Source organism: Castor canadensis, chromosome 13 (genome assembly GCF_047511655.1).
Source record: "Castor canadensis chromosome 13, mCasCan1.hap1v2, whole genome shotgun sequence".
In the NCBI taxonomy this organism is placed as follows: Eukaryota; Metazoa; Chordata; class Mammalia; order Rodentia; family Castoridae; genus Castor; species Castor canadensis.
Window position 1 is genome coordinate 6,629,392 of NC_133398.1, and position 20,349 is coordinate 6,649,740.

Below are 20,349 nucleotides of genomic sequence, written 5' to 3' on the forward strand. Positions count from 1 at the left end.
AGGGACCCATGGACCTACCATGGGAAGCATGACCAGCTGGGGTCGCACTGCCCCCATCCTGGACAGCATCACCAACAACCAAACTGGCCCATGGCTCTGTACCTGCTCTGAGAACTTGGGTGAGGAGCCGGGTGTGTGGGCTGCCAGCCGCTGCTCCAGGAACACCTCCCGCTCACAGGCATAGCACCACACTCTGAATGTGGTCAGGTTCACAGTCAGGTGGTGCTTTTTTGCCTGAAGGGTAAGATCCAAAATAAGTGGAGGATACTCTGGCCTAGCAGGTGCTCCAAGTCCTCAAGGGGGCTGCCTCTGCTCTCCAGCCTTCAGAAGAGCCCTGCCAGGTCAAATGTGCAGAAGCCAAGGGCTGCCATCAGCCAGGTGGGACAGTGCACAGAACTTTCATCTGCTTTTGCTCCTGCTTCTCCTCTGCAGTAACCTTGCCATGACTGTCCCAGCTTTCTGCCCCAGTCACAGAGGCCCAAAGCAGACAGGAGCTGGAAGGCAGGTCATACCCCCCCAGGCACCTCACTGCACAGAACATGCCCCTGCCACCACACCTACCTGTGCATGAATGGTGCTGTGGTCAGCAAAGGATTCTCCGCAGCCAACGTAGGGGCAGGTGACCTGGGGAGAGAGGAGGTGAAAGCAGACTGGGACCAGCAGCAGTGAGCTCCTAACTCCATCCCAAAACCAGTGTGACCCATCTCTACCCAACAGGACCCACAAAGACTGAGGTTATGTAATGCCAGAGGAACACAGGTTTCACATGAGGTAGGGAAAGTCACCATAAATAGCACCTCTGTGCACTTACCCACCTCTGAGGCCCTGTCATTGGCCCTGCACTCTCCTTTCCCAGAATTACCCTCCTCTCAAGCCCAGCTCCAGCACCTCTCTACCCAGCTGCAGCCAACAGCTGCCAGGGGTACCTGAAGTCCAGGAAATGACCTTTCAGCTGAGACCATAAAGTCATGGTTGAAGCTTGTCATTTTCCACATCAGGTTCCCATATATGTTCTCCTGGTACCACCGTGTTCTGCCCTTCCTGCTGTCCCCCAGGCACCCAGTGTCCTGAGTCCACCTTAGTGACAGGCTTACACTGAAGAGGCCAGAGTCCCCTGGGAGTCCCATGTCTCCTGCAGACTGTCTTAGCTCTAGTCCTGGCTTTTTTGTTTCTACTGGTAGATTTTTAAAAGAAACTTTAAGTAACACTTTTAGTATGATTATAAAATATAATACATTCTTAAATAAAATTTGAAAAATACAAGGTAGCACAGGAAAAAAAAATTACTTGTAATCCCACTACACAGAGAAATCTACTTGTGTTCTTTTCTGTTTTCAGACAGGGTCTTGCTACCTAGCCCAGGATGGCCCGGGCTCACCATCCTCCTGCCTCAGCCACCTCAGTGCTGGGATTGCAGGTGGCACCACCACGTCTAGCCTCTGCTTTCACTTTTTTAATCAGCAACAATTGGCACACCACCACCAGATTTCCCTGTCTATTGACTTGGGACCACACACTATGCTACGGCAAATTCTACCCTTCCCCAACTGGTAGGACCAGCCATCACTTTACAGATGAGGAAAGAGGCTGGGAAGAGACTAGTACTCAAGCCAAGGGGCCCACACCAACTCCTGAACACATGCAAGTAGCTTTGTCTTTATGGAGATGGGATCACTCAGCCCAGTGTCCTCCCCAGCCTGCTGTTTTCCCGACAATCTCCATGGCTGTCAGAGCAGCCAGCCTGGGACTCACTGACCCTGGAGCCCAAGAAGTGCCCATGGGACCAGGCATTCCCAGGCCAGAGTCCAGACGGAACTGTAAGAATCCTTTACCTGGAGACAGGCCCACAGGTTGGGTCCAGCAACACCACATGACTGGCAGGTGCCCTGTGGGAGAGAGTGGCGTGAGTGGCAGTTGACCTGGGGCAGGCATACTGGCTCAGCCCAGCTGCCCTCACTCACCTTGAAGGCCCCAGCTTCAAGGCCCAGCCTCAGACAGGCCTCCACCAGCCTGCTCACCTAAACAGGGATCCAAGGGTACACTCACCCTAGTGTTTGGGATTTTTTTTTTTCTTTTTAATCATATGCTCATAAAAATATTTCAAATGAAATCATTTAAACCTTAAATGCCCAGGGTCCTTCCCATATACTTTCATCACCCCTCCACTCTATTTTACCCCACTAAGTCACTTAAGGCTTTCTCCCTGCTTACATTTGGAACTCTAGGGAAGAGAGAGATGATCTGGTTTGTCTTCCCTGAGACCTCACAGGTCTGATACAAATGAGATCAACGTTATCTGTCGACTATAGAAAACAGCCAGGTTTCTGATGGTTTCAGGTGACAAAGACTGCTCCTTGACTGCTAGTATATTTTCTCCTCTTCTTGCTTTAGTAATAGAGGGTGTGAGACTTAGCTAAGCACAGTCAGACAGCTACAGACTGTTTCCAGCCTCTGCTAAGCTCATGCAGCTCAGTTCTAGTCAACGAGATGACAGCGAAAGAGATGGATATCTCTACTGAGCTGTGTGTTACCTTTACTTTTTCTCTTGTCCATTAGCTGGAAAGGAGCTACTGCAACTACCTTGAACTCAAAGCTAGAAGTCACATATTGAGAATGGCAGAATCACTCTATCAGCCCTATCTACCCTCTGGTTGCTCTATGAGAGAAAAATAAACTTCTCTCTCATTTAAGCCACTGTACTTCAGTGTCTCTTTGTCACAGCAATTAAACTGTGCCCTAAATAATTATCTGTGCGAGTCCCAACTGAGACCTTACACCTGATGAATTTCATAGGCTGTGAGAAGATCCTAACTGAGTCTCTGACAGCAGTTAGAACATCAGGCCCAGTAACAGTGAGCGCTAATACCTAATGAGGGACTGCAGGGGGTCTGGCGGTATGCCTCAAGCACTGGCTTTGGAAGCATGAAGCCCTGAGTTCAAATCCTAATCCCACCAAAGGAAAAAAAAAAAAGAGAGACCACAGAGAACCAGACACCCAGCTCAGTTTTCTGCCTGTTGCCCAAGACCTCTTTTACTACTAGTACCATGGGCCCCACCAAGATCCCCTCTCCGTGGATGAGACACTGGGGCTCAGAGGGGATGCACCTTGCACAGAGCCAGTCAGAAGGTGAAGCTGAGGAGCCTGGCACAGAGAAGAAGGTTACTGAACCTTCCACCAGGAAAGCCTGACCTCCCCCAAGGGTAGCCAGTCAGCTCCAAGCCACGGAAGGACTCCTCGCTCTCACTAGTCCAGACCCTGGTTTGTTGTGAGCCTGGACACAGGACCCTCGACAGGGTTGAGTAAACTGGTTCGTTCCAGTCAATGGAGCTGAGATCTGCAAGTGGTGATCTGGGCTCTGTTGCTGTGGGAACGGGGTGACAAGACAGCAAAGGGTCTGCTGAGCCTGACCTTTCTGAGTCTACATCCCTCTTGTGAGTTTCTTCTGATTTCTCAATCCACCCTCATCTTACCAGGTTTTTATTTTTTCATTTCAGTCATATGAATTAGAAAAGTATTCTGTTTTAGCCAGGCGCAGGTGGCTCATGCCCGTAATCCTAGCTACTCGGGAGGCAGAAATCAGGAAGATCGAGGTTCGAAGCCGATCCAGGCAAACAGTTCACAAGACCCTATCTCAAAAAAAACCTCTTCACAAAAAAGGGCTGGTGGAGTGGCTCAAGGTGTAGGCCTTGAATTCAAGCCCTAGTACCACCAAAAAAAAAAAAAATTCTGTTTGCTATAACAATTCAAATGACACATACACGATGTATATGATTAGAACTACAGTATTATATGTACATGTGGCAATAATTTGAAGTATATCCCTCCTTACATTCTTCTTTTTCCTTTGCAGTGCTGGAGATGGAACCAAGACCTTGTGCATGCAAGGCAAGCATTTTACCACTTATCTATACCATCAACCTACACATTCTCTCTCTTTTTGTTTTTTTTTGAAGTTTTAGCAAGGATTTATTTTAGTATAACAGGATAAAATACAGACAACAGTGGGGGGGGGGGAAGAGAGAGAAAAATATTTCCTATTACCCACACAGGAAATGGGAGCAAAGACTCCACATTCTTCTTATACAAACATATACATAGACCTCAGGGTGATTTTTAGTTAAGATCACGCAAGTCAGTTATGGTGGTGCACATCTGGAATCCCAGCATTTGAGAGGCTGAGGCAAGAGGGTCTCGAGTTCGAGGCCAGTGTGGGCTACACAGCAAGTTCCAAGCCAGCCTGGGCTGCTTAGTGAGACCAGATCTCAAAGAAAAAAAAAAAGACAACACAAAACAAAAACTAGATGACATGGTCAGGCACCAGTGGCTCACAACTATAATCTTAGCTACTCGGAGGCAGAGATCAGGAAGATCACAGTTTGAAGCAGCCCAGACAAATAGTTCGAGAGACCCTATCTTGAAAATACCAAACACAAAAAAGGGCTGGCAGAGTGGCTCAAGTGGTAGAGCACCTGCTTAGCAAGTGTGAGGTCCTGAGTTCAAACCCCTGTACCATCAAAAAAAACAAAACAGATGATACAATACATATTGCTCTGCAAATGATTTTGCCACCTATCAAGGTTGTCTTTCTAAGTCTGTACACAGAGACCTCGCCTCCATTCCTAGCACTAATGGGTTTCCTGCACTAAGGACATTCTAAATTACTCACTGGCCTCTCCCTGATGATGAGTACCCACCTCACCACCAGTGTTTCCCTTCACGAACACACTCAACAAACGTGGCTGTGCCTGAGCTTCACAATGCTGCTGCCATCCGGACTGGATAACTTCCCAGAAGTGGAAATGCTTCCTTAGTTTCAGCAATTCCCATCCCACCAGCAGCAGCAGTACCTTTTCCTCTGTAACAGTTAGCTCTGAGTGGAACCAGTCTCTGGTTTTGTCTGTTCATATCAGCAACAACCTGCGCCACTAGCAAGGCGCAGCATCTTTTCCTGAACATTTCTTGGAAATTTGTATTTCCTTCATTATGAGCTATTTGCTAGGGCCCTTGCCCTTCTGAGGTTTTGATTATTTGTCCTGTGGGTTTTTTTTTTTTTTTGAGACAGGGTCTCACTATGCAGCCCTGGCTGGCCTCGAACTCACAATCCCCTTGCTTCAGCTTCCTGAACCCTCTGAGTATTTTACAATGCTGGGCTTATTTGGGAACTTTCTGGATGCCCACAGAGGTGCTGGAGATGGCTCAGTCCATCTTCTGGGCCCACCTTCCTCCATCCACCCTTTTAGCCTATCCCCTCCCTGTGCTCAGATTCTCCTAAGCCCTACCTCCTTTGAGAGGAATCCTCTTGGTTTATCTCCCTTTTTCCTTGGCACAGACTTGGAAAGAAACCCAGCAAATATTCACAGCCAAGCCTCACTCAGCTCCTCAGCCAAGAGAGAGGCAAAATCACTTCAAAGGCAGCTCCAGATACTGAAGAACAGTCCCACCCAGAGCCTATGAGTGCAGCAGCACAGGCCAATGCCACAGTCCCTGCTGTGCAGCGAGGTGAAGTGAGGCACCAGGCACCTGGAAAGGAGTTGCTAGCCCTGGGCATGGCTCTGCCCACAGACACAACTGTCCTCTGAGCCAGGCCTTTCTGCAGCTGCAGCAATGCTGTGCTGGTGAGGAGACACAGTGCGGTGTCCCTCAGAGAGGGTCAATGTGGAGGCCACACAAACACACAGCGTAGCTTCCACACTGGAGTAAGAGGGCTCTCTATGGGCTCATTCGGAAAAGCTCCAAGACAGGCTGTTCTGCGAAAACAAGTCACAGGGCAGTGGCTGGAGGCTGCTGCCTTTTACATAAGGAAGGCAAAAGGAAGGTTTGGTGTATCTACTCATATCTGCATAAGAAACTGACAAGAGACAGAAACTGAGGAAAGAGGTAACCTGAGGCTGGCAGAAGTATGTATGTTGTGGGGAGGGCAGGAGCTTTCTGACATTTGCTTTCTCATATAGTTTCATTCTTGAACCATACAAATAATGCTACCTTTTTTTAAAATTTAATTTATTTAGTTTTGTGCAGTGCTGGCATGGAACCCAGAGCCTTGCAAATGCAAGATAAGTGCTTTATCACTGAGCCACACCCAGCCCAAATGCTGGTTTTTCAAAAAACATTTTTTTTTTGGTGGTACTGGGCTTTGAACTCAGGACTTCAGGCTTATAAGGCAGGTGCTCTATGACTAAGCCACTCCACCAGCCCAGCTTTTCAAAAAACCTCCACAAGAGGACATAACAGCATATCCTCACACTCAGAGAAGAGGCCACCTCCCACTTCAGGTTTCTGCATCCAGCTCAGACCATAGCTGTAAAATTGTAGGTGGAGACCTGGTAGGTAGCTCAGCCATACAGCGCCTGCCTAGCATACACAAAGCACTGGGTTCCATCCTCAGAATGCCAAAAGAAAAAAATAAACACCCTGAACACCCATTCCCTGCTGTGGAAGGCTGTGCACCCAGCCAGCCATAATGGGCAGAGCATTAGTGCTGACAAATGGCTTCTCTAGCTATAATTAATGGCATTAGAATATAGCCCCTGGAAGAAGACCGCTGACAGATGACACTAGTGCCATTTATACGGAGGACTGAGTGAAGAGAGGAAGGATTGGACACAGTGCTTTCATTGCTCCAGAAACATCCATACCCCAGGAACATAGTGGCCCTGCTGTGGACCCCAGCCCCTAAGGACTGCCCCTTTACCTTGGATTTCAGCAGCAAGTCCTCTTTCGTCACCTCCCCTATGGAGTCCAAGTGAGGGCAGAGGTCCCTGGAGTCCCCCATTCTGGCCTAGTCTCACCTGCAAGAAGACACAGCACTCTGTGTTACCACAGCCCTTGTTGGGAGTACGGGGGGAGGCAGGGCAGGCTGGAGGAGCACATACCAGCTGGAGACACAGGGAGGCTACTCAACCTCTCTGAGTCTCCTTCTCCTTGTCTGAGAAAATGACAGCTTCTTTAGTGGGTTTCTCTGAGAAGTCACAGAGATGAAGTACACCAAAGCCTGGCCCAGGACCCAACAGATACTGCACCTAGTAGTTCTGGGTGTAATGCTTGCAACTACTGGCTGGGAGGGCAGTCCCGCCTGTGTTCAGGAGCTACACACCACAGAATCCGAATCTGTGCCTGGGAAGCCACTGTGCCCAGGGGGCAGGCAGAGGAAAGGCTGGTTTTCAAAAGGACAAGTGGCACAGGCTGATTCTGGCTTTCTCTCAGCAAGCAGACCCTGCTTCCTCAAGAGCCAGTGGGGGGCCAAGTATCCACAGGTCACCTCCACCCTTCTGGAAGAAGCCCACCTGGAGGCTGCAGTAACACCTGAACAACAGAGGGGCAGTAAAACTCCACCGCCTCCAAGACTGTCATCTGAAGACAAGGAAAGTGGCAGAGAGCCAGGCAGTGACCCACCTAGGAAGTGGGTGAAAGAGCATTTGCCAAAACATCTCCAGTGGTGTATCTAAGTGACTGAAGTCAAATGATGGGGAAAAACCATCTTTGTTTAAGTGATACCCACTCATGATAAAAAGAAACTCAGATGATGTAAGTGTAAATATGAAGCACAGTAAGTTGCTATGACATTGTGGCAAACAGCTCTCCCAACATTTTTGTGTACGTCATTTCTTTCTTTTTAAATCAGAAAAAAAAAAATTTCTGTTGCTGAAAATAAATGCTTTACTTGAGGGACTCGGTGGTGATGGTGAATGAACAGCTGTGTCCTGAGGGGGGCAGTGGTTACATTTGCCCTACAGTGTGTTATAACTGCACAGAACCAAACACACCTGCACAGCTCATACCCATGAAAGCCTATAGAGCTAATGAAATCTGAGCAAGCTCGGGGCTGCACTGGTGTCACGTCCCAGCTACACTGCGGACAAAACCAAGACGTGCTACCACTACAGAGGCAGGTGGAGGGCACATGGGATTCCTGGCATATTTTTGTTTGTTTTTTGCAAATTATTGGGAATTCATAATTATTTCAAAAGAAAGTAACTAAAAAATAATGCTTCAGCTACCTGATAATCATATCCAGGCACCCAAAGCTGATTCTAGCTCCAAACTGCTGTCAAGAAAGGTCCAAACCAACCAAAGATGTCAGTAGAGTCATCAAAGGCTGTGCCCTCCTGATCTTAGATGTGGACCTCAGGCTCCTCCTGAATCCCCTCTCCACCCCCAGGCTCCTCCTGAATCCCCTCTCCACCCCCAGGATCCTCCTGAATCCCCTCTCCACCCCCAGGCTCCTCCTGAATCCCCTCTCCATCCCCAGGCTCCTCCTGAATTCCCTCTCCATCCCCAGGGGTGGCCTGATCCAGACTTCCAGCCAGAAAACGAGATACTGTGCCAAAGAGGTGACAGTTACCAGGCTCAGTGCTGTCCTGCACAGTTCCACTAAAAGTCCTCCCAGCATTCCTTGAACAGCTGTGACCAGCCTTATTTAACAGACAAACCAGGTCCTTCTCGTCTCTGGTCTCATAGATGGGCATAGTAGTGCTAAAACCCAGGCTTTAGCTCACGTGCTCACTCCTTAACTTAGAAAAAATGTAAGTCTGGTAAAGTGGTAGAGCACCTGCCTTATAAACTCAAGGCCCTGAGTTCAAACCCGAGTACTGCCCCCCAAAAAAACAGTAAACAGCAAAAGTAGGCTGAAGTGCACCACACACTCCTGTGTAATTCATTCCATCAAGTAACATCCCAGGGCCAATCCTGCTGCATCACCACCTACTAACTGCTTTCTCCTGCTTTGCACCAGATGCCAGGCACACATAAAACCCCATCTCACCCACACACGTTTTTCTAAGAGATGAGGACTTGGCAAAAAAAGACCCACAACCACAATTCCATTACTGCTTTACCCAAAGGAATAAAAAAACCAGCTTCCTCCTCAGCTCACATGTAAGAGGTGTGCTTGAGGGGAGAAGGCAGCACCTACCTCTGACTCAAAGTGGCTCACAGGAGACAGCCAGAACTCTCATTCTCCACTGACAGCTGATGGCGACAGGCTGCTATGGTGGTCTGTAGGGAGCAGAGCTTCTGGCAAGGAACCTGGGGGTGAACGAGCATATTTTATACAGTTCCGTTATTTTAAAACCACTCTTAACACCAATAGAAGCAAAAAAATAGTACGGAATTCCTTCTAACAGGAGCAGGTGTATTTTTGGATATTTGGAACATCCCCAGGCTAGATAGTCCACAGCAACAGTAAAAACACACCACTCCAAGGACAACTACAGAAGGCTTGGACACATAGGGCCAGCTCCTCCAGAGGGAGGGGTGTGTGTGTGTGTGTGTGTGTGTGTGTGTGTGTGTGTGCGCGTGCGCATTGGCTGGAGCATTACCTTTGTCATCCCCTAGAGAGGAGACCCTCAAGGTGTGGGAGGGCATGGGGCTACGCCCTCTCCTGTCCCCCTAGACTGCCACAGCCTGTGACACTGGACAGGAAGGCCAGGCCCCTTTCACGCATGCCACGGAGTCCCTCAGATCATCCTTCAAGCCTCTCCAGGACCCTGTGCTGCTTCAAAACCCCAAACTCCAAGTCTTCACAACCCTGGACTATGGCACAATCAGGTTCACCCATATTTGCCACTGTTCCCCTTTCTTGGTGGGCAGTTCAAAGAGGGAGGGGCAGTTAGAAGGCAACACTTAAAATAGTCACATGACAATGACAGAGTTTAAGGTTCTAAATTCCAAACTTCACTTGAAGTTAAGTTTTTCGTTTTTCTCATTATTTTTGCTGAGGCCACGTGCCTTGGGCTGGCACTGTGCCTGTGCTCTTACAGAGGAAATGGGCTTTTTTAGTGTCTTTGGTATATGTCCCACCTCTCTAGCTGGAGGGCCAGTGGGGGCAGGGGTTGGTGGGAGATGGGTTATGACCTTGGTCCCAGAACAGAATGACAGTGACAGACCCACTCTTAATTCACAGGAGCAGACTCAAGTTTCTGCAACTTCAGAGAAAGAAAAAAAGTCCTGTGCTAACAGCTCTCAGTGCACTCTCGCTACCCCCATTTCACACATGAAGAAAAAGGGTGAGCCTAAGTGACTAAGGAATCTAGCCAAGTCAATCAACACAGCTGGGCCTTTCCACTACAGAGCCCTGTTTGAAATCAGGAGTTGGCAAACTTTTCAAAAGACCAGATAGGAAATATCTTGGGCTTCATAGACCACATCAATCTTTGTCACTTGGTATGTTCTTTTTTTTCCTTCTCAATCCTTTAAAAACAATTCTTAGTTCAAGTGCCAAATAAGACAACACCGGCCCACTGCTGCAGTCTGCCAACACCTGTTGCAAGTCACTATACTATTGGGACTCCTGAAGGCAAGCCAGGAGTGTTGGCATTCCACATCCAACTGCACACAAATCACCAATGGTTTAAATAAGACAAACAGGAGGAAAGAGTCAGGAAGGCTAACTTGGATCCAGATTGACTCTAAGTAAATGATCAATGGAGTGAGCAAAGGACAACAGACATAGTTGCTGTAAGACTTCATAATGGGGGAGCTGGATGTCATCTGAGTGAACAATAGGCAACTGGATGAATAATGCCAGACACATGTTGTACTATATAGCCATTAAAAACAATGATGAAGATGGGCGCTGTGGCTCACACCTGTAATCCTAGTTACTTGGGAAACAGATAGGGAGGATTACAGTTCGAGGCCAGCTCAGGAAAATAGTTCAAGATCCCCATCTCCAAAATAATCAGAACAAAACGGACAAGAGGCATGGTTCAAGAGGTAGAGCACTTGCTTTGCAAGTTTGAAGTCCTGAGTTCAAACCCCAGTGCCACCAAAACAAAACAAAACAAAACAAAAAACATTAAGTTGGGAACAGTGGCACACACTTATAGACCCAGCTACTTAAGAGACTGAGGTAAGAGGATCACTTGAGGCCAGTGCTGTGAGGCCAGCTTAAGCAACACAGAGAAACCCCATCTTAAAAGAAAAAAAAAAAAGGAGGCCCATGAGAACATGCCTAGCTTCATTAACCATCAGAGAAACACAGAATTCCAAGTTTAAAACCACAAGATAATGTCTCACCTCCAAAAGATCTATAACTAAAAGGACTCACAATGCCAAATGCTGAAGACACGATGGGTGTGTCATATACTCTGAAGGGAACATGAACAGTACAGCAAGCTTCACAAAACGGTTAAACATACACCTGCTTATGACCTTGGAATTCTACTGTTAGATATTTGCCTGGGAGAAATGAAAACATTTATCTACACAAAGCTCTTGTACACATTCAGAATAGTTTTTATATAAGAGCTAAAATAAAACACAATGTCACCTCAGATATACCTCTTTTATATAGAAAGAAGATGCATGAGCTGAGTGTGGTGGTCCACACTATAATCCCAGCACTTGGTAGCGTGAGGTAGAACGGCCACAAATTCGAGGCTGGCCTGGGCTACAGAGGGAATAACAGGCCAGCCTTGGCTTGTATAGCGAGAACCTGTCTCAAAAAAAGAAAGAGGAAGTGAGAGTGAGAGTCCTAGGCCAGCTTGGAATATAGCAAAACCCTCTCATCAAAAAAAAAAAAAAAAAAGATGCAGAAAAGCTCTCTGCCCTCCTCCTATTTGCATAAAAGCAAGACATATTTGTAAAGGCATCTGAACTCCCTCTACCCCACTCTTTCTGCTAGGAGAACTGAGGTTAATCACCGGAGACAACCCCACCAGCTTACAGACAGAAAACCTCACTCCATTAGTGTCTTCCTGACTTCCCTTCCATTTCCTTCCTCTCAAAGTCCAAAGTGGTGCTGGGGTGTATTTCAAGTATTAGGGCCTAGCAAGTATCAAAGCATCAGGCCCTGGGTTTGATCTCCAGCACTGCAACAAAATGAAAGTCTAAAGCTGTTTTCGTGTCACTTGTCACTTCACTGAACTTTATCTTTTCCTTGTTAACGATACTAGATAAGCCAGAGGTAACTGTTTTGAGTTACCTCTCCTGGGGCTTTCTCCCTCATGATGTGCTCTGCACCCATTAATAAACTTGCTTGTTTTTCTCTTGTTAATGTATTTTGTTCTAGGGCTCTATCCCAACAATGAACTCACTGAGGAAAAACTGTATTTCCTCCCTTACAGTTTTTTAGTGAGCCACCAAGGAGTTTTGGGGACATTCCACTCACTCTGTAGCCTGCAGATGGGATCCTAGGAACTGGCAGAAGCCAGCAGAAAAAGGCAAGAATTCATACAAAAGTAGCTCTCCCAAATCTCTATCTGAAGTGCCTGGAAGAGAGGAAAATCTAGATATTTTTCCCCTTCCTCCTTCCTTTCCAAACTCAGGTTGGCAGGAGAAACCCATTTGTAAAAATTGTTCTTCTTAGAATGTGTGACTCCTTGGGGCACTGGTGTGGATTACACCTGTAATCCTAGCTACTCAGGAGGCAGCGATGGGGAGGATCGAGGTTCGAAGCCAGCCCAGGCAGAGTGACTCGAGGTACAGGCCCTGAGTTCAAACCCTAGCAACACACACACACACACACACACACACACACACACACACACACACACACACAACTTCTGACTCTTGTGGATTTGGTTTGGGGTACCTATTGGTTATTATTCTCAATGCAGGCACAGATTTTGTAAGCCAGTCTTGCAAACCAATGAATTCCTAAATCTCCCCAGACTGGCATCTGGACAAATTCTGCTGTGGGTCCCCACTTAAAAAGCAAAGTGACTGAGTTCAAATCCTGGTCACACAAAAACAAAACAAACAGAAAAACCAAACTGAGGTTCTCCTTTCATCATTCATCCTGAGAACCCGGCCGTGGGACCAGGGAGAACATGCTCTCTAGTCTCTGCGAGGCCCAACATGGAAAATGTAAGGCTTACTAACATTTTTTTTTAAGTTAATGCTTAAACTCAGTTTAAATGAAGGGAAGAACAGAGCAGTAGTAGTAGAAACTTTGGGTGCTCAGTATTTCACACATGGACAGCACCACCAGTAGCACACGTGCCTACGAGAGATGCATCTCGGCTGTCTGAGTCACCACTTTGCTTCCCTCGGTGCCTGCCAGGCATAAGCAGAGTACCATGTTAAAATTCCAAGGTGCCCACAAGCCTGCATGCAATGATCACTAATGGCAGCCACCTTTCTACAGTGCTCTTGCCACAGGCCAGATGCTTCACAGCCACGATCAGGCAGTGATTGTAACTGTGGAAGGAAGGCAACAACAGAGACAGCTAGCCCTGGGTTTGGCACCTCACTATCACTTGCAAGTCTGTGGCTTTATCTAAGTTGCAAAATCCTTGGTTTTCTCATCCATAAAATGGGGACAATGGCAGCACTGGGTTTACTAAGAGGACAAAGTGAACAATTACATAGGAACCATTTACCATAATGATTTTTGGTCACATGGACTTCAAGGTGGCTCATATTTTCAATTGATTTTCATGGCAGGAATGGTCAAAAACTGTTTAGACTGTAATTTGCATTACTAACTGTGTTTCAGCGATCAGGATACTGAAACTGGTAGGAGTGGAAGTCACAGACCAACAGTGACACAGAAGGGCCCCCTTCATCAGACTTATCACTCAGGGTTCTGAAGGCTATCCCTACCAGCAAAGAAAAGGTACAATGCGGGTAAAGTTGGACATACCACAGGTGACCAACACAGGAGAGCTCTGATTCTCAGTGTTATTTTTTAAGACCTAAGCTCACCTCCCTGTGCTTTTCACATCAAAGAAAAAGCCAGGAAAGGAACCGCCTGGACCAGAAAAAATTTTCTAACAGCTTTCTGGAATGTCCTGAAGCTGCCAGCACTTCTGAACCCTACCCTGGCCGTGCAACTCAGGTTCCTGGCACCTGGAAAATTCTTTCTCAACAAGGCTGAGAAACTGTCCCTGATAGAGAACACAGCTGAGGCATGACAAAATTGAGCCATGGATCAAGAGGGAAACACCACAAAGAACATCACATAATGATCACTAATGGCAGTCATGTTTTACCATGCTCTTACCACAGGTCAGCTGCTACACCCACGATTGGGTGGTGATTTTTTGCGGTGTTTCCCCCACAAAGAACAATTGGCAAATTTGAATACGGACTACATATCAGATAACAGTGGTTGTTATGGACTTATCTCCCATTCCAAATTCATATGCTGAAGTTCTAACCACCACTAACCTAGAATGCAATGGCATTTTTCTTTTTTTTTTTTTTTTTTTTGGTGGTACTGGGTCTTGAACTCAGGGCCTACACCTTGAGCCACTCCACCAGCCCTTTTTTTTTGAAGGGTATTTTCGAGATAGGCTCCTTGAACTATTTGCCCAGACTGGCCTTGAACAGCAATCCTCCTGATCTCTGCCTCCTGAGTAGCTAGGATTACAGGTATGAGCAGAGTGTCTCAACTGGTAGAATGCCTGCCTAGAAAGTGTGAGGCCCTGAGTTCAAACCTCAGTACCAAAAAAAAAAAAAAAAAAAAAGAAGAAGTAATGAAGTTAAAATGATCTCTAGGCTAGGCCCTAGTCTGACTGCCATGATTTTGAGCTGAGAACACTGAGACAATGAAGCAGCAGGGACACATATGCAGAAAAACACCAGGTGAGGACACGGTGAGAAGGTAGCTATCTACAAGCCAAGGAGAGTAAGGTCTCACCTTGCCCAACACCTCAGACTTCCATCCTCCAGAATGAAAGACAATAAATTTCTGTTGTTTAAGTCACCCAGCCTGTGGTACTTTGCCACAGAAACCCTGGCAAATGATTACAATGTTACATTAAGACATTAACAACATTAATGTGTTTCCTCTAAAGAGGAAAATCCTCTTCTGGCTACATCTGCTAAGAGTCTTATCTCAGCTGACTCCCCTAAGCTACAGAGGAGTAAAGGGCCAGGATGTCTGTGCTTTACTGTTACTTGAATCGCAAGAATGATTATGGCACTAAGAATGCAGTTGCAGCTGCAGTAACTAAGGCAAAAATGTTAATAACCCAGGTGAAGGGTAAATAGGAGTTCACTGTATTATTCTTGTAACTTTCCTGGCAGCTTGACTTTTTCAAAATAGAAAGTATTTTTAAAAAGTCCCTTTCTCAGCAGGGCACCGGTGGCTCACATCCATAATCCCAGCTACCCAGGAGGCGGAAATCAGGAGGATCATGGTTCCAACCCAGTCCCTATCTCTGAAAAAAAAACCATCACAAAAAAGGACTGGAGTGGCTCAAGGTGTAGGCCCTGAGTTCAAACCCCAGTACCACAAAAAAAAAGATTCCCTTTCTCTCAGTTGAGGGGGAGCAGAGAAGGGGTCTTCTGGAAAAAGTAAGTGGGTCACAGAAGCCAAGATGCAGGGGATCCCTGCACATCCAGTGTCCTGCGCCTCACCTGCACCTTCCCAGGAGCTCCTGCATCCCTCTGGAGTCTGCTTCTCATCTGATAGAGGAAGAACAAAGGCACTTGCCTGAGGTCACACAACAAGGGACAAGCAGGTTTTGTATGCTTCATCACCCTTCCCACCTGTGCCTCTGTGCAAATAAAAAGTGAGCATGAATTGTCACAACGAATTCCCTCCTACCATGAATACATGCTAATAGGGAAAAATTGGGGAAAGGGATAGGGGGAGAGGGAGGGGGCAAGGGGGAGAAATGGTCCAAACAATATATGCACATATGAATAAATGAATAAAGAAAAACAAAAAAATAAAAAAAAAATGGGGGAAAAAGTGCATATAGCTGGCATTTAATAAAGGCTGAAAGGAAAGACAGCTCTCTGATGAAAGAACAAGATCTCGAGTATGGACCCCCTTGAGGACAGCTGGTCACACTGTGTAGACCCCAGACCCCCATCTCTTGGGACAGGAGAGCATAGGAGGAGGGGAGACAGGCAAGGATGGTACACCTGGCAGAGACCCCCTCTCCTAGCCCTGGGTGAGATTTCCCAGAAGCTTCACCTGCTCAAGAGGCAAGTACTCCACCTCCCAGGCAGCAGAGGATGGGGAGGGCACCTTGCCCCCACCAGGGGCAAGGCTGGAAGCGGGGCCTGTGAGGGGCAGGGCAGGCGCTCAGTATAGCACTTCCAGGGCTGGCTGCCCCAGGTGCCCATTACTCATCATTTTCTCCAGAGGTTCTGACAACGTCTTCCTCTTCTGATACTGGCTTGGAACTGGGAAGGTGAGGCAGCTGAGCCTCCCTCCACACAAGGTGCCCACCAGCCCTTGCTCACTGATCCTTGTATCAGCCATCCATAGCCCCTTCCCTACAGCACAGCATGACCACAGGCCTCCAGGCTCACTTCTGCCCCTTAGAACAGCTGCCCTTTCCCTCCCGACTGCTCTCTTTTCTGATCTTTAAATACAAACACAGCCCACCACCCCAACCCAGCCATCCTCCCCGCTAAGAATCCACTGGCAGAACCTTCTGGCATCATCTGCCTGACCAGCCCTGCTCTCCACCTCCAGAGTGCCTTCCAGCCTGAGCCATCTTACTCTGCCCTGATGGCTCCAGTCCTGGGACTGACACTAACCGTTCCATATCTTGAGCTCTCCCATAGGGAGGGGCCAAGACACAAGCTAAATCCATCTCCCTCACTAAACATGAGGCTCAGAGAAGCAGAATAACTGGCTGAATCACACAGCTACTGAGCTGTGGAGCCAAGACTACCTGCCCTGCAGCCAGTGCTCTAAAGTATTGCTCCACAATATCCCAATTGCCCGGCCAGTCTGGCACGGACATCTTCACCTCCCCAGAGCCAAGCCCCTGCTTCCAAGGAAGCCTCTTCCCCAAGCCCCCTCTGAGTCATCCTCCTGGAACATTTTTCTGCTCACCTTAACTTGCATGAGTCTAGAGCTGTTATTTCTGTACAGCCCAAAGCCTGGGGCTCCATAAGAGTCACTTAAGTGGAGAAGGCATGGATTGGGGACCACTCCAGGCTGTCAGTCCCTGGGGATTATAGGACTAGGGACTGTGACTGGTCCAGGCCATGAGAAGTCTCAAGTCCTGGAGTATAAGTGTAAGTATCAGCAAAAACTTGGACTCTGACACTCAGCCCTAGAGATGCTGGACATAGTAGTGCACACCTGTAGTCCCAGCATTCAGAAGGCTCACTGCGGCTCATGAGTTCAAGACCCCTAGGCAACAGAGTGAGACCCCCCAACTTAAAAAAATAGGAAAACAAATAAGATTCCAACCTAGAAACTTCAGAAATCACTAAGCCAAACTTCCAGAAAGCACAATGGAAACTAAGGGCCAGGAAAATCCTGACTCCTAGGACCTGAATCATAACCTCTCTATTCAGTAGATTCTGCCATGTAACCCTGGGATTTAAAGGGTCTTAGGATCTTTTTTTTTTTTTTTTAGGTTCCCAGCCCTAATCTTCTTCTTAAGGTAGGATGCTACTCCATGAAACCTCTGTTGATTGGTGGTCCAGGCTTACTTTGAGCATAGTCATTGTGGATAGCATCACCCTGTTCCCCAAAGGAAAACTCAGGATGTTTTAGTCTCTATAATAAATGAACTGTCTAGTCTAAAGGGCTATTTTAAATTTAAAAAAATTAAAAGAAATACAAACTGGTTTTCCTGAAGTTTCTGTGTATTGATCCGTTTCTGCTGGCTGCAGCCAAAGACAACTGTCACTCTTCTTTTTTTTCTTTTTTTAAACACAGGACCTCAGGCCTCCTAGGCAGATGTGCTCTGCCAGTCAAATGTCACTCTTTTATGTCTTTAAGTGTTTGTTGTCCACTCTGATATCTTCTCCAGGTGTCCTCTTTCCATGCTAATGTGAGGCAGTTAGATTTATTCCGGTTGCCGTCCTGCTAACTTGCAAAACAAGAACGAGGGCTGGAGGAATGGCGCAGGCGGTGGAGTGCCTGCCTAGAAAGCAGGCAGCCCTAAATTCAAGCCCCAGAACTGCTAGGAGTAAGGCATTTGGAAACACATTTAACAAAAACAAACAAAACAAGGAAGGCTTGGCTCTTCCATCACTGTTACATACCACACCACCAGAACCGGAGCTTTGGACATACTGTACAGTGTGAAAAGCACTTCCATCACCCCCTCAAACCTTCACCCCACAGTGCTTGCAATGGAATCTGGGACTGGAAAAAGTACCCTCTACCACTGAGGTATAACCCCAGTAATAGAAATGCTTCTGTAAAGCAAAACTTTAAAAAAGAAGCTCAGACCTAAAGACCCCCTAAAACCACCAAGCAGCTGAGGGTCAGAGAGGTTAGCATCAAAGATCACAGGGCCAGTAGATGGCAAAGCAGTTGCTCAGGAACAAAAAGATGCTCAGAACAGGGCTCCTGTCCAGAACTGGGACCCAAGTCTATAAATCGGTCCACCCCATTGTCCATCACAGCACCAACTAGACCACAAAGTGGAAGACACTAACTTAAACTTCCAGCTCCATCCTTCTTTGGCCAACTCACCTGCAGCACTCTATCTTTTCTCTTTTCCAAAGCACCTGTCACCTTCTAATATGCTCTATATACTTCATTTACTAAGTTATTAGAATATAAACTTCACTAGAATAGGGATCTTTGTCTCTTGCTCACTGACATTTTATACACAGTGCCCAATTCATATAGTAAATGCCAGCAAAGTTCTCTTAACTAAGTAAGTTGTTCCAACAAGCATTTATTGAATATTTGCTATGACTAGGCTGTGAACTGCATCGACTTGCTGGCTCCCAGATCCATACGGACCTTAACGCCCCCTGAACCAAGCCACCTTTCCAAACCCAGGTTCATAAACCTCCAGACTCCCAAGCAAAATTAAAACATAAGGCTCATTTTGCAACTGAAGCTACATTTCCTGGAGGTTACCTCCACAAAGCAGTCTCATCCCTCAAAAAGGCCCAGTGACACTAGAGGGGCTAACGCCCCTGGGTACAGCCATTCACTGCCAAATCCCCAGCTGCTATTTTTTCAGCATGACATATATTTGAATTTTATGTATATATGTATACATATAGGTAGCACAGGGATTTGAATTCAGAGCCTCATGCTTGCAAGGCAGGCCCTCTTAACACTTGAACCACTCTGCCAGCCCCTCAGTATGAGTTTTGCTAAACAAGACTCAATTCGATCTGCCACAGCCAGGGGGGTGGGTATCAGTGGGCACTCTGGCCTCATGGAGGGAGCAGGATGGGGGCAACTTATTTTCACCAGAGGCTCCTCCCTGGGAATCGGATGAGGATAGTTCAGAATGCCCGTGGCCTTCTGCCCCATCCTTAAAGATATCCAGTACCACCAGGTAGGAGTGCTGCTGAGCTAGCAAATTCAGCACTGCCTTTGAGAGCTGTGGATGAGCAATTCCCAAGGAGCCTCTCCTCCAGCCAACAGGGACACAGTGTCCAGTGAGTACAAAGTGCATGTGGGTTTAGCTGAAGCACTTTGCAGAAGGCAAAATTTGAGACTTTTCACGTATGATTTTTGATCAAAGACAAAAGCTGTTACAAGTCCTAAGTCTACTCTTTGGGCCAGTCCAAGAAAGAGAACAACAATCTCAGAGGAGACTGTTCAGAGAAAAGCCAGGCATTCCAGAAATGTTGCCCTGCTTTAGAATGGTCTTCGAGAAAAACAGTCTCCATCAGCCCCTCCCCCATCGGTGATCTGGAATGACAAAGGCTGCTGCAGCAGACAGAAGCCTATTGTGCCAGGGACTGTGCAAACCCTGCAGTAGGACAGTAGGTGTGTCACTGGCCTCTGCTGCACCTTCCAGCTGGGTAACCTGAGGCACACATTGCCTCGCTGAGCCTCGGTATCCTCATCTGTAAAATGAAAAACAATTGAATCCACTTCACAGGACTGGTGAGAGAATTCAAGGAGAATGCACAGCCCATGTGGCCACCTAGTGAGTGCTTAATACAAGGTACTTCTTTCCCTCCAAAGGTAAGGATCGGTCCCCAATGAGGAGAGGAAAAGTATTACTTAGGCGGTTCCGAAAAGTCTCATGGGCCATTTTTTTGTGCAATTATCTACTCCTAAGCGTTTGCTGATGCCAGTTTTTCAAATAAACATCCTTACAGCATCTTCAGGGTGGAAGATGCGGAGGGCAGAAGACCAGTACTCTTAGCAAAAGGAGGAAAACAAGGCCCTGAACGTCCAGGGAAGGCGGCGACAAGACCCTGACTGGGACCCCCCTGGCCTAAAACCCTCCCAATGACTTCAAAACATCAGGCGCGCCTCTCCTCGGGGACAAGTGGCTGGAGGCCACTACTTGCTGGGCAGTCAGTGCTGGACTGAAATTCACCACCGCTAGGAATCGGTCATCTTTGTCCCTAAAGAAAAAAAAATGCACGTCAGGGCCCCGAAGCCCAAGGTAGGGAAAACAATAAAAAAAAGTCAGCGCCGGGAGACGCCACGCGCACGCTTTCAACGCTGGGTCAGGCCCTGGCAGAAATGAAAGAAGATGGGCCGCCCCGGCTCC

At 47.4% G+C, this 20,349-nt stretch overlaps 1 protein-coding gene across 15 annotated transcripts in view; it reads right to left on the reverse strand.

Moving 5' to 3' along the window:
• The window catches only part of Usp20 (ubiquitin specific peptidase 20), a 38,293-nt gene that overhangs the window by 17,589 nt on the left and 355 nt on the right, over window positions 1-20,349 (reverse strand). For 3 of the 15 annotated variants that reach the window (XM_074053009.1, XM_074053013.1, XM_020158951.2), the window contains exons 2-6: window positions 8,913-9,025; window positions 6,693-6,789; window positions 1,833-1,886; window positions 562-624; window positions 103-234 (exon numbers count right to left, since the gene is read on the reverse strand). In XM_074053009.1, the coding sequence (XP_073909110.1) occupies window positions 103-234; window positions 562-624; window positions 1,833-1,886; window positions 6,693-6,773 (330 nt within the window). In that variant the 5' untranslated portion in view covers window positions 6,774-6,789; window positions 8,913-9,025. Of the gene's footprint in view, window positions 1-102; window positions 335-561; window positions 625-1,832; window positions 1,893-6,692; window positions 6,790-8,912; window positions 9,026-11,281; window positions 11,436-15,307; window positions 15,361-17,488; window positions 20,201-20,349 lie in introns of those variants that run through there. The other 12 variants (XM_074053003.1, XM_020158953.2, XM_074053002.1 and 9 more) reach the window with 11 other exon arrangements.